At 37.9% G+C, this 18,137-nt stretch overlaps 1 protein-coding gene across 1 annotated transcript in view; it reads right to left on the bottom strand.

Annotated features, from left to right (window-relative positions):
• Positions 1–6,706: 6,706 nt before the first annotated feature.
• Positions 6,707–18,137, bottom strand: part of LOC125415707 (solute carrier family 22 member 19-like) — a 31,638-nt gene continuing 20,207 nt past the window's right edge. Inside the window, 3 exon segments of the mRNA XM_048458176.3 lie at positions 6,707–6,886; positions 8,075–8,238; positions 8,240–8,279. Coding sequence (XP_048314133.2) covers positions 6,826–6,886; positions 8,075–8,238; positions 8,240–8,279 — 265 coding nt within the window. The 3' untranslated portion in view covers positions 6,707–6,825.

Consider the following 18,137-nt stretch of genomic DNA (forward strand, 5'->3'; position numbering starts at 1 on the left):
AAAAAGCATTTAATCAGGGCTTGTTTACACTTTCAGAGGTTTAGTTAGTTGTGCTCATGGTCAGGAGCATAGTGGCCTGGCATAACATCTGAGAGCTCTACATCCAGATCCACAGGCAGCAGGAAGAATGAAAAGCCTCTGCACCTGGCTAAAATTTCTGACACATTAAAGCCTGCCCCCAGTGGCATGCTTCCTCCAATAAAGCCTTACCTATAACAATAAGGTTACAAGTCTTAATCCTTTCAGATAGTGCCATTCCCTATGAGACTATTGGGGCCATGTGCATTCAAGCCACTGTGTGTATGTGTGTGTGTGTCTCATCTAAATGAAACACTATATATAAAATGTTTAATATATAATGCAATATATATTTACCCTTTTTAAAAATTCAATCCAGATAAGTGCATTGCATTATCCTGTTGGTGAAGTAGAGCACCATGGTGAACATGCTGTGTCATAGCTAGGTTGCTAATTTCTCAATGGTCACTAAAGTAGGAGAAAAAGAAATGAGATTTCCAGTAATTTCTTGAACTCTACAACAAAGGTAGTCTAACAACCTGGAACACAGAGAAGGCACTGCCTACACTTTGTAATATATAAAGCAAAAGAAAAATATAGTGATAATGGGAAGAAGATTTGTAAGGAATAAGAAAGACTCGCAGAAGTGGTAGAGAAATTGGAGGAGACACAAATAGAATAGCTAGAACAGATTATGTCAAAAAATGAAATTTATTACTAATTTTTTAAAAAATAGATTAAAGCAAAAGATGAAGTATATGCTTTTTAAAAAAGAATTGCTTATTTTAGTACATTTCAAATCTACTTAAAAATTGAACTCTTTGGAGGTACAACTTCCCTGAAAGACTCAACCAGGAATGAAATTTAAAATTTGATGCTAATATGTCATTATTGGCCAGTATAGGCTGTCTTTGAGGGAGATAGAGCATAACTGTGATGGCTAATTTTATGTCAACTTGACCCAAGCAAGGTTCATCAGGGAATATGGAGCCTCAATTGAGAAAATGCCTTCATAAAAGGCTGTAAGCAAGCTATAAGCATTTTCTTGATTAGTGATTGATATGAGAGGGCCCATTCCACAGTGGGTGGCACTTCCCCTGGGCTGGTACTCCTGAGTTCTATAAGTAAGCAGGCTTGACAAGCCATGGGTGAGCAAGTCAGTAAGCAGTTCTTCTATATGGCCTCTGCATCAGCTCATAACTGCAGGCTCTGGCAATGCCTGAATTCTTGCTCTCATTGTTTTTGAGGATGAACTGTTACATGAAAATAAGAGGGAAATAAAAAAATTTCTTCTCAAGTTGCTTGTCATACAGGTTTTCCACTTGTTTGGTTAGTGTTACTCCGAGATATTTTATGCTATTTGTAGCTATTATGAAGGGTGATGTTTCTCTGATTTCACTCAGTCCATTTGTTATTTGTGTAATGGAGGGCTACTGATTTTTTTTAGTTAATCTTGTATCCTTCTACATTACCAAAAGTATTTATGAGTTGTAGAAGATCCTCAAAGAGAGTAGAATTTATGGGGCTGCTTATGTAAACTATCATATCATCAGCAAATAGTGAGAGTTTGACTTCTTCTTTTCTGATTTATATCCCCTTGATCTCCTTTTGGTGTCTTATTGCTCTAGCTAGGACCTCAAGAACTATATTGCATAGATATGGAGAACATGGAGAATCTTGTCTTGTTCCTGATTTCAGTGGAATCGCTGTGAGTTTCTCTCCATTTAGTTTGATGTTAGCTGTTGGCCTGTTGTATATTGCCTTTATTATGTTTAGGTATGTTCCTTGTATCCCTGCTCTCTCCAAGACCTTTATCATGAAGGGATGTTGTATTTTGTCAAAGGCTTTTCAAACATCTAATGAGATGATCATGTGGTTTTTATTTTTCAGTTTGTTTGTATGGTAGGTTACATTGGCAGATTTTTGTATATTGAACCATCCCCACATCTCTGGGATGAAGACGACTTGATCATGGTGGATGATTTTTCTGAAGTCTTCCTGGATTCGATTTGCTGATATTTTATTGACTATTTTTGCATCAATGTTCATAAGTGAGATGGGTCTGTAATTCTGTTTCTTAATAATGTCTTTATGTAGTTTGGGTTTCAGAGTAATTGTAGCTTCATAAAAATAGTTTGGCAATGTTCCTTCTGTTTCCATTGTGTGGAACAATTTGAGGAGTATTGGGATTAGTTCTTCTTTGAAAATCTTGTAGAATTCTGAGCTGAAACCATCTGGTACTGAGCTTTTTTTTTTTTTTTTTTTTTTGGTTGGGAGACTCTTGTTTTAATTTTGGTAAGTGATATTTATCCAGAAAGTTGTTCATTTCCTTTAAGTTTTCCAATTTTGTGGAGTACAGGTTTTCAAAATATGACTTAATAATTCTCTGAATTTCCTCTGTGTCTGTTGTTATGTCCCCTTTTTCATTTCTGATTTTGTGAATTTGAATATTTTCTCCCTGCCTTTAGAATAGTTTATATAGAGGTTTGTCTATTTTGTTGATTTTCTCAAAGAACAAACTCTTTTGTCTCATTGATTCTTTGATTCTTTGTATTGTTTTCTTTGTTTCTATTTTGTTGATTTCAGCTCTCAGATTGATTATTTCCTGTCATCTATTTCTCCTGGGTGAGTTTGTTTCTTTTTGTTCTAGTTTTCAAATGATCTGTTAACTCACTGGTGTGGGATTTTTCAGTTTCTTTATGTAGGAATTTAATGCTATGAACTTTTCTCTTAACACTGCTTTCATTGTTTCCCATAAATTTGGATATGTTGTGTGCTCATTTTCATTGAATTTTCGGAAGACTTTAATTTCTTTCTTTGTTTCTTCCTTGATCCACTGATGATTCAGGTAAGGACTGTTTAATCTCCATGTGTTTGTGGCCTTTCTGGAATTGGTGTTGCTGTTGAATTCTAATTTAAGACATGGTGATCCAATAAGATACATGGGGTTAATCCAGTTTTGTTTTTATTTTTGTTTTGTTTTGTTTTTTGTTTTTGGTATCTGTGGAGGTTTGCTTTTTTACCTAGTATGTGGTCAGTTTTTGAGACTGTTCCATGAGGTGCTGAGAAAAATGTATGTTCTTTTATGTTTGCATGGAATGTTCTATAGATGTCTGTTAAGTCCATTTGAGTCATAACATCTGTTAATTTCCTTATTTCCTTGTTAATTTTCTCTCTGACCAACCTGTCCAGTGGTAAGAGTGCCATGTTGAAGTCTTCCACTATTCGTGTGTGGGGTTTAATGTGTGATTGAAGCTATAGAAGTGTTTCTTTTACATATGAGGGTGCCTTACATTCAAGGCATAGATGTTCAGTATTGAGAATTCCTCTTGATGAATTTTTCCTGTGTCTAATATGAAATGTCTCTTTTTTGTCTCTTTTGATTGATTTTAGTTTGAAGCCTATTTTGTTAGATATTAGGATAGCTTGTTTCTTAGGTCCATTGAATTGGAAAAATTTTCCCAACCCTTTACTCTGAGGTGATATTTTTCTTTGAGGTTGAGGTATGTTTATTGCATGCAGCAGAATGATGGATTCTGTTTTCATATACAATCTGCTAACCTGTGTCTTTTTATAGGTGAGTTGAGTCCATTTATATTAAGGGATATTAATAACCAGTGATTGCCAGATTGTTATTTTAGTTTTCATTGTTGATTGCCCCGCGCGCTACTGTCTCGCCAGCAAGAACCACGCGGTACACATAGGATCCTTCTGCAGAAAAGCTTTATGTCTCTTGGGAGCTAGAGCATAAGCCACATGGCGGAGACCCAGATATGATGGAACCCATCCCTTATATAGGAAACAGACCCTGCTTTGGACGTGTCATTCTTGGATTGGTCAACTGCTCCCAGTCCCAGGTGATACCTTGGGAGTAGTGGAAAAATACCAACACGTGTGAGCTTTCTAGCTCACCTGGCGGTGCAGCGCCATCTATGGTGGAGAGTGTGGTTGCAGCCTTCTACAACATCATCAATAACATCATCAACGATGTTATTGCGTGTATTTTTCTCTTTTTTGGGATTTGTTGCTGTGAGATATTCGATTTTCTTTGGTTTTGTTGATGTTGCCTACTTCCTTGAGTTGGAGTTTTCCTTCTAGTATTTTGTGTAGGGATGGGTTTGTGGCTACTTATTGGTTGAATCTGGTTCTGTCACCGAATATCTTGTTTTGTCCATTCATAGTGATTGAAAGTTTTGCTGAGTATAGTATTCTGGGCTGGCATCTCTGGTCTCTTAGTGTTGGTATAACACTTGGCCTGGTCTTTCTGGCTTTCATTGTTTCCATTGAGAAATCAGGTATAACTATGATAGTTCTGCCTCTATATGTTACTTGAACTTTTTCCTTTACAGTTCTTAATAGTCCTTATTTTTGATTATTATGTGGCTAGGGTATTTTTTTTATCCAGTCTATTTGGTGTTCTGTAAGCTTCTTGTGTTTCCATAGGCATATCGTTCTTTTGGTTGGGAAAGTTTTCTTCTATAATATTGTTAAATATGTTTTCTGTGCTTTTGAGTTGGACTTCTTCTCCTTCTTCTATCCCCAGTGTCCCATATTTCTTGGATGTTTTGTGTTAAGTTTTTACTAGATTTAATGTTTTCTTTGACCAATGAGTCTTGTTGGAGGAGGGTCTGCTTGTTTGTCCCAGCTACCCAGAACCAAAATAATCACACAGAAACTGTTTTCATTAAATTACTGCTTGGCCTATTAGTTCTAAATTCTTAGTTTAACCTACCTCCATTAATCTGTGTATCACCATGAGGTTGTAGCCTACCAGCAAAGTTCCAGCGTGCCTATCTCTGACAGCAGATCCATGGTGTCCCTTTGACTCCACCCTTCTTTCTCCTAGTATTCAGTCCAGTTCTCCTTGCCTACCTACGTTCTGTCCTATCAACAGGCCAAAGCAGCTTCTTTATTCATTAACTAAGAAAAGCAACACACAGACAGAAGGACCTCCCACACCAGAGTCTGTTTCATCTATTATATCATCAATTCTTGAGATTCTGTCTTCCATCTTTTGTATTATGCTGTTTATGCTTCCATTTGTGGTTTCTGATTGTTTTCTCATAATTTCTATTTCTATATTTCCCTCAGTTTTTTATTGTCTCTATTTCAGTTTTCAGGTTTTGAATAGTTTATTTTATATGTTTGATTGCTTTTTCTTCATTTTCTTTAAGTAATTTTTTATTCCAATTTGTTTGTCTTTTCCTCCATTTCTTTAAGGAGATTATTCATCTCCTCTTTAAGGGCCTCAAACATTCTCCTAAAGTTATTTTTAAGTCATTTTCTTCTGCTTCAACTATATTTGGTTATTCAAGTCCTTTGTCTGAAATGGGGATGGTGAAGAGCTTTCACTATTCAGTAGGCTGCTTTTTGTCTTTTTGACTGTGTCCTTTGCTTTACAGAAGCTTCTCAGTTTCAGGAAGTCCCATTTATTTACTGTTGTTCACAGTGTCTGTGTTACTGGGGTTATATTTAGGAAGCAGTCTCCTGTGTCCATGCAATGAAGACTACTTACCACTTTCTCTTCTACCAGGTTCAATGTAACCAGTTTTATATTGAGGTCCTTAATCCATTTGGACTTGAGTAGTGAAGCTGGTGAGGTGTGGGACTAGTATTCTTGCAGCAAATGGAAGTGGAGTCCCCTAAGTATGGTGCTGGGATATCAGCATGGCTTCAGGTGGCAGCACGGATGGTGAATGTAAAGTTGGCCGTTGGTGTAAGACATATCATAAACATAAACACAGACTCCGGCTGAGGTAAGACTATGAACCCACGACCCTCGGTGGTACCTTAGGCCCAGACATCCTCAAGGCAGCCTGGACCATAGACATCTGAGTGGCCCTCAATGCAACCCAGGACTCAGTAATCAATATAGTCACCAGAAACAGTAGGACCACAGACCTAAATATGGAGCTGAGTAACAACATGGACCTGGATGTAACCATGGTTTCAGGTGATAGGACAGACAATGGACAACTGTAAGGCCTTTTGTGGTACCTCAGACCATGTTCCTTAACACAGACCATGGCTACAATAGGTTCATGGACCCAGATATAGCCTTCAGCATCAACCTGGATCAGAATATCACCATGATCACAGGTGGTAGTACAGGATACTCAAGTCAATTTGGTTCTCATTGGTATCATGGCTCCCAGATAACTGAACTGCCTAAAACAACAGCACAGACCATAGATAATATTTGTGGCCCTTGGTGAGCACATGGGCCATGGACATCAACTCAGATCTCGGCTCTGACAGAGCCATGGACCAGGGCATGATCTTTGGTGGCCATGAGAACCTAGACATCCCCATTGTCTTAGATGGCATCACAGGCTATTTAAATTAGTATGACCCCAGTGACAGCAAGGCACCAAAGCTTTAACTTGGCTTCAGGTTGCAGCAAAAGGCTCCTCATATCTGCCTCTTCTTCACAGCCATTAAATCACCAATTCCACTTCCATCCATAGCATATGAACTGCTGCACTTCTCTTTCTCTCCCATCTTTGCACCAAGTACTCTATCTTTCCCAAGTTCCCATTATATGTTTGTTCATTGTAGTGGCAACTACTGCCCCAACACATGGAACCAGGGCAGGCATTTGTGTGGCACCTTCACATTGCTTACTGTGAATAATAATAGGTGTTTTTAAAATGATAATTTAGTAATATAGTATAAAATACAATCCATATTTGTATCAGTGTTTAATGAAAAGCTTGCTAATGTCTAAGAATGATCCTAGGACACTGCATTCTGAGTGACATTTTTCTTTATCCTGTTCTTTGAGCAGAGGCCAATTCCCAGAGTTCCTTAAAATGATGTCACTTTGATGATGGCACCTTCCTCCTTTGCTTGTCTTGAACCTTTCCACCTAGAACACACACAACAAATACCATCAGCATGTAGATAGACCTGAAATGACACAGAGAATAAAGGCATCTCCTGAATTCATAAGAGAAATCTTATCCTTTACCCCTTAGCTTTTGTAGAAATCTAAGAGTCCTATAAAGGACTTGAATAAATTCAGGAAATAAAAAACAATTATTTCCTAGTAAGTTCTATGAGTTAGCTTTGTTACTTACTACCTTAATGGTCATAATATTCTCCAAGGAGGTTTGAAGGAAAAAAGCACAGGAAACACATAAAAGTTTTAAAATTCTGCCCATTCTTTTATGTTTAATCTCGTTATTGATCTTGTCATTCTTTCTATTGTGAATATTTCATACTTAATGAAACCAATATGGTGTGAAATTCACAGCAAAGACAATAAATAGCCCTTCCCTCAGATGCACTGTGACCTGTGTCCAGTTCTATTTCTTCTAAGTTATTCATTGATCATGGTGGGCCCCCAAGCCTCCACAAACTATCAGTTTCAGACAGCTTACCAGCACTCATTGGTCTGATAGATTATTCTGATTCTGAAGGATGAAATGCCATTTGTATTTGTGCATACTTGTGAAATATAGGCAAAAATAGCTGTTTCATGGGTTAATGGCTAGGCCCAATGTATTGTTTCCTGCAGAAGAAGGCCCTGGGTTCAAATAATAGGTAATAGTGTGAAAAACTGTGCATGGGCACAAATGCTTCTAATCACAGTATTGTGGGAAGAAGAGACAGAATTCTCACTGGTTCTCTTTAAATTCCATCCCATCTCCAGGTTCATTGATAGAATCCTCAGAATGGGAAAAGTATGAACTGAATATCTACAGCCCTTTGCTGGCCTCTCCATACATATATATGTTACACATTAACACATATACTTCATGTGTTTTATGTGAAGGCAGAGTGGGAAGAAGATCAATTTTTTGACTTTTATCAAGAAGTCTCTGGGTGCATTCTAGTAGAGCTGATCTTTTTTCTAAAGAAATTCAAGAAGATTTGTATCTACATTTTTAATGGATACAGGGAAGACTCCTATGAGAAACTGAATGACCAAATGGGAAAAAGTCTAGACGTCTGACTGCTTGGGAGAGAGATGGACTGAATGCTATTTCACTTTTCACATCATAGACCATTGACACACAAGTCCCCCTCAATGGGAGGTGGAGGTATTACTCACTCATTTTCTACATCTTGGATGGAGTCAGGCAGAGGCTGATTCTTGGTCTCAGGAAGGAGAAGAGGGACAAGGCCACCAAGGAAGGAGAAGACTCCATAGATGATCCAGGGTAGGGAGGCAGAGTACATCGCAAGGATCATAAAGAGGGGAGTCAGGGCTACCCCCCACATTATTAGCAATTCCAATGACTCCTAATGCTCTTGCCCTTGAAACATAAAACAGATTTTTTTTAAAAAAAAGTTAGCAAAATTGAATTTATTGTATTAGGACTAAGCATCCTGCATTGTTATGAGAATCAATATGCAGTATATTATAAATTAAGGTTGCTGGTAATTACTTTGCTTTGGAAATTTCAGCTCTTTTTTCATTATACATAACAATCAAAGTTCCCACTCTCTTCATTCCTCCCATTTCCTCCACATACCTTACCCTCATAGAGGGTAAGGCACATTACTTTAGGGAAGGTCCAAGGCCCTCCCTACTATATCTAGGATGAGCAAGGTATCCATCCAAAGAGAATAGGTTCCTAAAATGCCAGTTCTTGGAGAAGGAATAAATCCTGGTGCCACTGCCAGTGGCACCTCAGTATGCCTCAGCCATGCAACTGTCAACCACATTCAGAGGGACTAGTTTGGTCCTATGCTTGTTCCTTCCCAGTCTGACTGGAGTTGGTGAGCTCCCATTAGCTCAGGCAAACTGTTTCAGTGGATGAACTCATAATGATCTTGACCTCTTTGCTCATATTCACACTCCTCCCACTCTTCAATGGGACTTTGGAAGCTCAGTCCAGTGCTCTGATGTGGGTCTCTGCCTCTGTTTCCATCAGCTGCCGAATGAAGATACTATATAGGGTAATATTTAAGATATTCATTAGTCTGACTATAGGGCAAGTCAAGATCAGACCCCATCTCCTCTATTGCTTAGGGTCTTAACTGGAGTCATCCTTGTAGATTCCTGGGATTTTCCCTAGAGCCAGGTTTCTTGCTACCCCTATAATGGTTCCCTCAATCAAGATATCTCTTTCCTTGCTCTCATCTCTGTTCTTCCTCCATCTCGACCATCCCATTCCCTCAGGTTCTCCTCACCCCTCCCCTTCTCTTATCCTCTTCCCCTTTCACCATCTCTTCTCCCCCTGACACCCATGCTCCTAATTTTATCAAGTGATTTTTTTTCTGTTTTAACTTTCCAGATGGATCTATATATGTATTTCTTAGTGTTCACCTTATTACTTAGCTTCTTTAGAATCATGAACTATAGGCTCAATACCCTTTGTTTATAGGTAGTATCCATTTATGAGTGAGTACATACCATATTCATCTACTTGAGTCTGGGTTACCTCACTCAGAATAGTGTTTTCTAATTCCATCAATTTGCATGCAAAATTCAAGATGTCATTGTTGGTTTTTTTATAGCTGAATAGTACTCTAATGTGTAATTGTGCCACATTTTCTTTATCCATTCTTCAGTTGAGGGACATCTAGGTTGTTTCCAGATTCTGGCTATTACAAATAATGCTGCTATGAACATAGTTGAACAAATGCCTTTGTAGTATGATTGGGCATCTTTTGGGTATATGCCCAAGAGTGATATTGCTGGATCCTGTGGTAGGTTGATTCCAAATTTTCTGAGAAACTGCTATACTGATTTCCAAAGTGGTTTTACAAGTTTGCATTCCCACCAGCAATGGATGAGTGAACTCCACATCCTCTCCAGCATAAGCTATCGTTGGTGTTTTTGATTTTAGTCATTCTGACAGGTGTAACATGATATCTCAGAGTTGTTTTGCTTTGCATTTCCCTGATGGCTAAGGATATTGAACATTTCCTTAAGTACCTTTTAGCCATTTGAGAGTCTTTCTGTTGCAAATTCTCTGTTTAGTTCTGTAACCCATTTTTAATTGGGTTATTTAGAATTTTGATGTATAGTTGCTTGAGTTCTTTATATATTTTGGAGATCAATTCTTTTTCTGATGTGGGGTTGGTGAAGATCTTTTCTCATTCATTTGCTTGCTTTTTTGTTTTATTGACTGTGTCCTTTGCTTTACAGAAGCTTCTCAGTTTCAGGAGGTTCCATTTATTTATTGTTGCTTTCAGTGTCTGTGCTACTGGGGTTATATTTAGGAAGTGGTCTCCTGTATCCATGCATTGAAGACTACTACCCACTTTCTCTGCTATCAGGTTCACTGTGGTCAGATTTATATTGAGGTCTTTAATCCACTTGGACTTGAATTTTGTGCGTGGGGATAGATATGGATCTAATTTAATTCTTCTTCATGTTGGCATCCAGTTATGCCAGCACCATTTGTTGAAGATATTCTTTTTTCCATTGTATAATTTTAGCTTCTTTGTCAAAAATCAGGTGTTCTTAGGTGTGTGGATTAATATCCAGGTCATTATAGAATCTTAAAGACCAAGGTTTTGGGCCGAGGAGATCTGGAATGGTGATTGAGTGACTGCCAAGCCAGATGGTCCTGGGGAACAGAGTCCAGGCCCCCTCCAATTCCCTAAACTTTTCTGGCCATCCAGCGGGTGTTCCCAGTTTCTTTACCCCATCCCATCTTGCCCCCAAGCAGTCCTTTTCATCTGCTGGGGTCTTGGATCCCCCCAACTCAGCCTGCTTCAGAGACTGGAGGGGATCTGAAAGCCATCTCCAGTGCTGAGGGGACCTAAGAAAAGGCAGACCAAGAAAAGCTCCCAAGTACACAGTCAGCCACAGCAAAGATTAGACCAAGATACCAAGACTCTCCTGGCCTCATTTGAAGAGATGGGCAGGCACCAATGCAAGAATTCCTCCAACAACCTGAAAAGCAACATGATAACACCAGAATCCAGCAGACATGCAACAGGAAGACTGGAACATCCTAAAACAAAAAGTAGAAGAAATCAACTTTAAACATAACCTTATGAAAATGAAGAGACCCTTAAACAGGAAGTGAAAACTTCCCTTAAAGAAATGGAAGAGAAGACAAACAAAAAGTTAGAAGAAATTAATAAATCCTTCAAAGATACCCAAGAAAACCAAGGAAAAGCAATAAAACAGGAAAAGGAAACACTTCAAAACTTAAAGACTGAAATGGAGGTAATAAAGAAAACACAAATCTAGGGATGACTGGGTATGGAAAATCTGGTTAAAAGAACAGGAACTACAGAGACAAGTATAACCAACAGAATGCAGGAAATAGAAGAAAGAATCTCAGGCACTGAAGAAAATATAGAGGGAATAGACACATTGATCAAAGAAAACAGCAAATCCAACAAATTCTTAACACAAAACATCCAGGAAATCTGGGACACCATGAAAAGATCAAACCTAGGAATAATAGAGGTAGAAGCAGAAGAAGAATTCCAGCTCAAAGTCTCAGAAAATGTATTCAACAAAACTGTAGAAGAAAACTTTCCAAACCTAAAGAAAGATATTCCTATGAAAGTACAAGAAGCTTATAGATCATCAAATCGACTAGGTCAAAAAAAAAAAAAACCCATCCCCTCGTCATATAATAATCAAAACACAAAACATACAGAGAAAGAAAGAATATTAAGAGCTGAAAAGGAAAAAGGTCAAGTAACATATAAAGGTAAACCTATCAGAATTACACCTGACTTCTCAATGGAAACCATGAAAGCCAGAAGGTCTTGGATAGATATGCTGCAGATACTAAGAGACCACGGATGCAAGCACAGACTACTATACCCAGCAAAGCTTTCTTTCACTATCGATGGAGAAAACAAGATATTCAATGATAAAAACAGAATTGAACAGTACGTATCCACAAACCAAGCCTTGCAGAAAGTACTAGAAGGAAAACATTAACCCAAGGAATCCAACAATAGCCACAATAGCACAGGATCTGACAAACCTCCATCAGCACAACTCAAAGAATGGAAACACACAAACACTACCACCAAAAAAAATGACCAGAGTTAACAACAACTGGTCATTAATAACACTTAATATCAATTCACCTATAAAAATGCACAGGTTAAGAGAATGGATATGAAAACAGGATCCAACATTCTGAGTTTACAAGAAACACACCTCAACCTCACAGACAGACAATACCTCAGAGTAAAGGGTTGGGAAAAGGTTTTCCAATTAAATGGACCTAAGAAACAAGCAGGTTTTGCTATCCTAATATCTAACAAAATTGATGTCAAGCTAAAATCAATCAGAAGAGATAGAGAAGGACACTTTATACTCATAACAGGAACAATTCATCAAGATGAAGTCTCAATCCTGAATATCTATGCCCCTAATATAAAAGCACCCACATATGTAAAAGAAACATTACTAGAACTCAAATCACACATCAAATCCCACACACTAATAGTAGGAGATTTCAACACTCCCCTCTCACCAATGGACAGGTCAACCAGACGGAACCTCAACAGAGAAATAAGAGAACTAATAAATGTAATGAATCAAATGGACTTAACAGACATCTATAGAACATTGCACCCAAGCAGGAAAGAATATATCTTCTTCTCAGCACCTCATGGATCCTTCTTGAAAACTGATCATATACTCGGGAAAAAAAAGCAAACACTAATGTGTATATATTCCACACTTTCTTCCATTGAGGGGCATCTAGGTTGTTTCCAGGTTCTGGCTATTACAAATAATGCTGCTATGAACATAATTGAACAAATGCTTTAAAAAAGCATTTGGGCATCTTTTGGGTATATTCCTAAGAGTGGTATTGCTGGATTCTGAGGTAAATTGATTCCCAATTTCCTGAGAAACTGCCGCACTGATTTCCAAAATGGTTTTACAAGTTTACATTCCCACCAGCAATGGATGAATGTACCTGTTACTCCACTTCCTCTCCAGCATAGGCTATCATTGGTGTTTTTGATTTTAGCCATTCTGACAGGTGTAAGATGTTATCTCAAAGTTGTTTGGTGTGCATTTCCCTGATTGCTAAGGAGGTTGAACAAGACCTTAAGTGTCTTTTGGCCATTTGAACTTCGTCTGATGAGAATTCTCTTTTCAGTTTAGTACCTCATTTTTTAATTGGGTTAGAATTTTCATGTCCAGTTTCTTGAGTTCTTTATATATTTTGGAGATCAGACCTATGTCTGATGCAGGGTTGATGAAGATCTTCTCCCATTCAGTAGGATGCCTTTTTGTTTTAATGACAATGTCCTTTGCTTTACAGAAGTTTCTCAGTTTCAGGAGGTCCCATTTAAGAAAGTATGGAATACATACACATTAGAGTATTACTCAGTGGTAAAAAACAATGACATCTCGAATTTTGCATGCAAATGGGTGGAAATAGAAAACACTATCCTGAATGAGATAACCCAGACCCAAAAAGATGAATATGGTATATACTCACTCATTAGTGAACTCTAGTCATAAACAAAGGACATTAAGCCTATAGTTCGCAAGCCTAGAGAAGTCAAATAACAAGGTGAACCCAAAGAAAAACATATATAGATCCTCTTGAAAATTGGAAGGAAACAAGACTGCAGGGCAAAAGTTGGGAGCATGGCGTAGAGGTGGGGTTGGGGGAAGAGGAAGGGGGAGAGATAAGGGGGAAAGGGAGGGTTTGGGAGACCTTGGGGGAGTGGGATGGGTGAGCTGGAGGAAGGATGGATATGGGAGCAGGGAAGAAGGCATCTTAATTAAGGGAACCATTTTGGTGTTGGTAAGAGACTTGGCTCTAGATGTTCCCAGGCATCCATGGGGATGTCCCCAGTTAGGACCCTGGGCAGTGGAGGAAAGGGTGCCTGAACTGGCCTTGTCCTGTAGTCAGACTCATGACTATCTTGAATATCACCATAGAACTTTTGTCCGGCAACAGATGGTGATAGAGACAGAGACCCACATGGGAACACTGAACTGAGCTCCCAAGGTCCAGTTGAAGAGCAGAAGGAGGGAAAAGATGAGCAAGGAAGTCAGGACAGCGAGGGGCAGGTCCACTCACTGAGACAGTATGCCTGATCTAATGGGAGCTTACCAAAGCCAGCTGGACTGGGACTGAATGAACATGTGATCAAACTGGACCCTCGAATGTGGCTGACAACTGAGGCCATCTGAGAAGCCATTGATAATGGCACTGGGATTCGTCTCTACTGCATGTACTGACTTTTGGGGATCCTAGTCTATTTGGATGCATACCTTCCTAAGCTTGGATGGAGGAGGGAGGGCCTTGGACTTTCCACAGGGCATAGTACCCTGCACTCTTAGGACTGAAGAGGGAGAGGGGAGGGTGAATGGGAAAGCGGGAGGGGAAGAAGTGGAAATTTTGAATGGTATTATTTATAAAGCAATAAAACATAATAATAATAAAGACCAAGGTTTTGGTGTCAGCTGGTCACCTTGGTTTTTAGTATCCAGATCTACTCTTGGTCCTTTGCATACAACCATGACAACTTTAGCAATTCATTCAATAACACCATGTTTCATCAATCCTAATAGCTGAATACCATATAGACATTCTTCTAAGAAGAGGAACAAACACAGCATATTCTAATAGGCTCTGGAATATGTCCAGGAGGCCAACCCTGAGAATTTGTGGTGTAGAAAAAGAATAAATGTAATGAAATAGATAGGCCACTGAGTAAAGTTAAGCAGAAAACATCCCAAATGTACAGAATGCAGACATACTATTTCAAGAGACATAGAGAACTCCAAACCCACATAATAAAAATAGAAATATTCTGTAATATATTATAGACAGTATGCCAAAATCCAATAAAGATAGAATCCTAAAAGGAGCAAGGAAAAGGCAACCACTCACACACAAGACAGCAATGTCAGAATTTCCACAGACTTTTTTTTCCAGCAACCATAAAAGCCAGAAGAGCATCAAATGAAATATGTCAATCTTTGAATATACATAAGTGTTAGACAAAATGTTATATCCAGTAAATTTATTTTTCAAAATCGATGGGGAAATGAGAGTAGTCCAAGACAATTACAAATTAAGGTAATCAATGACAACCAAGCAGGCACTGCAGAAGCATTCTTAGTGAAATGATTTGCAAGGAGGAAAACGAAAGGTAGCTTTCTCCATGTGAGTATGTGCATGCATACCCTTAGTCACTACCACAGATAAATAGACTGTACTTGGAATAGAAACAACCATATGCAACACTACAACTCCGCAAGCCCTCGACATTAATATTGGAGGAAGAAAATCAGTTTCAACTGCTGGGAGTCAGGCCAGTCCCAGCCTTTCTCAGAGGCCTAGATGGAAGGCAAATGCAATGCTAGTTCTGTGTCCGTGTCCAGTACCAGACCTGGCGGCATCTTGTCCTGGGTTGGGGCATGTGAGTTCCAAGGCTTCCTTGTAATTGGTGTGTGACATAGTTGAGACATCCTGTGAACTCTTTGCATAATATTGTTTGATTAGTTCCTGCCATATTTTCCCATCATGTGATAGCTTTCTGATGATTCTGTCCTAGTTCTCCTGAAGAAAGTATATAAGATGCTGTGCTTTCTCAATAAACATGCTGTCATGAGTCATCAACTCACGTAGACCTCCTGACCCCAGCTCTCTGTCTTCCTTGTATTTGCATTTGTGGTACTCCTATCTCAACACCTCTCCATTTGGTATCTTTATTCCTTTAGGTTCTGGTCAATTAATAATACAGAAAGCTAGACCATCACCTAACAAATTTTTAGGAAATATCAACCCTTCCTATAAGAAACTTATGAGTAACTAGCTTGAATTCTCCTCTAGGAAGTTGCAGACTAATTGACAGATTTAACAAACAAGAACAAAATTGTATGTTGTGGCCAAGAAACAAACTCATCTAGGAAAGACACTAAAAAAAACCTGAATGTTGAAGGATGGAAGACAAACTGACAAACAAATGTAAACACGGAGATGTAGCCATAAAGCAAATTAAAATTCAAATCAAAGCTACTTAGAAGAGAGAAAAAAGGGACACTACATATTAATAAGAGGAACAGTTAATCAAGAAAATATAACAATTATAAATGCTTATGCATCAAATATTTGTACCTCTAATTTCATAAAATAAATATTAAAAGTACATAAAATATCTTCTGTTGCAATAATAGTTGGCAATTTTAATACTCCATTCTCAAATTTAGATATGTCTTCCAAAATATAAATAGAGACTTCATAGTTGATGTTTCTATGGATGAACTTAACACTCACACACACACACACACACACACACACATATATATATATACAAATATATGTATATGCACATATATGCATATATATACAGAATAGTCCATGCAGTATATAGAAATATATAAAATTTTCAGTAATTAAATGCAATATTCTCCAAAACTGGTCAATAATATGATATAAGTAATATCTAACAAATAAAAAAATGAGTCAGTTTTTTGTTTCCTATCAAAGTATAACCCAATAAAACCCAAAATCAACCATAAGAGAAACTGTAGAGACCAGAAAAATACTTGGACACTAAACAAGACATTTTTGACTGAACAGTGTGTCATACAAGAAATTGAGGAGGTAATTAAAAAAAATTCACTGAGACAAGTAAAAGTGATAGCAGAACCTTTCAGAATCTCTAGGATGCTGCCTAGGCAATCCTAAGAGAAAAATTTATAGCTTAAACTTTCATATGAAAATTTGAGACATATCAACCAAATAACCCATTGATGCACCTCATGACTTTTCAAAATCAACCAGCAGCCAATTCTAAACACATTAAATGGCAAGGAATAATAAAGATTAAGGAATGAATCAAGGCAATTGAGATTAAAAGAACAATTGGTAAAGCCAAGCAAACAAAGAACTTGTTCTTCTAAAAGGTTAATAAGATTGACAAACCTTTATCTAATATGACTAAAACAAAGAGACAAAAGATAAAAATTAATAAAATTAGAGCACAGAAGGTGTCACTGCAACTGACACCAGTGAGAGAGAGATCATCGTTAGGATCGACTGTGAAACTCACCTTCTGAAAGTCTGGACAGTCCGTGAGAAGTAAAACAACTTCTAAATGCTTTTCACTTACCAAAATCATGTCCCTAAGACATGAAAACTTAAAGAGACCCATTACAGGGAATGAAATTTGAGTGGTTATTGAAAGCCTTCCCTCAAAGAAAAGCCTAGGACCAGATAGATTCACTGCTAAATTCCATCAAACATTTAAGTAAGACCCCAGACCCATGCTTTTTAATTTGTTCACACAATAGAAAGTTAATGAATACTGCCAAATTCATTCAATAAATCCAGTAGTATCCTGATACCAAAACCACAAAAGAATGAAACAATAAAAAACCTAGATACCAATTATTATAATTAGCATAGATATAAAAAACTTAACAAAATTCTTGCAAACTGAATCCAGGAACACATGAAGAACTCATTTCTCTCATATTTGATATAGTGCTTGAAGTTTAACTATAGCAATTAGAACATGAGAAATACACAGAACACATAGATAGCATCAGTAAAGGAAAAAGTCAAATTGTCTCTATTTGCATACGACATGATTCTTTACTTAAAAGAGCTTTTTGACTCTAACAGAAAACTCTTTGACCTATTAAATCCTTAAAGTGATGTTGCAGAACAGAAATCATTATAAATTTCAGTAGCCTTCACTTATACCATCTGACTACTCTCAGGAAAGAAGCTATGAAAAGCATCCCATTCAAAGTAACTTCCTTCAAAGAAGGATAAAGATATGAATCTAACCAAAGAGGTAAAAGACCTCTACAATGAAAATTAAAGATATGAAGAAAATCAAAGAAGAAGCCAGATGATTGGAAGAAATTTCACATTCCTGAATTAACAGAATAAATATTATAGAAATTACTGTACTACTAATATTAATTTAGAGAATAAATAAACCTACTGAAATTCTAGTGTTATGAAACACAGTCAACACAGCCTGCCACTACACAGAGGACCAAGAGGTGAGTGGCCACTCACCCGGCTGGAAATCCCATTATCTAGGCCTTCCATACCAGGGTAAATACCTGGGTTCCTCTCCCACCTGCCTTAGCTTCTCTAGCCAGTCAGCAGACAAGTTTCCTGCATGTAAGCTGTTCTAACACCTCCATCCCATCCATTGAACCCTACAAACTATATGTCCCACTCTGCCCC

Source organism: Myodes glareolus, chromosome 7 (genome assembly GCF_982192425.1).
Source record: "Myodes glareolus chromosome 7, mMyoGla1.1, whole genome shotgun sequence".
NCBI classification, from domain to species: Eukaryota; Metazoa; Chordata; class Mammalia; order Rodentia; family Cricetidae; genus Myodes; species Myodes glareolus.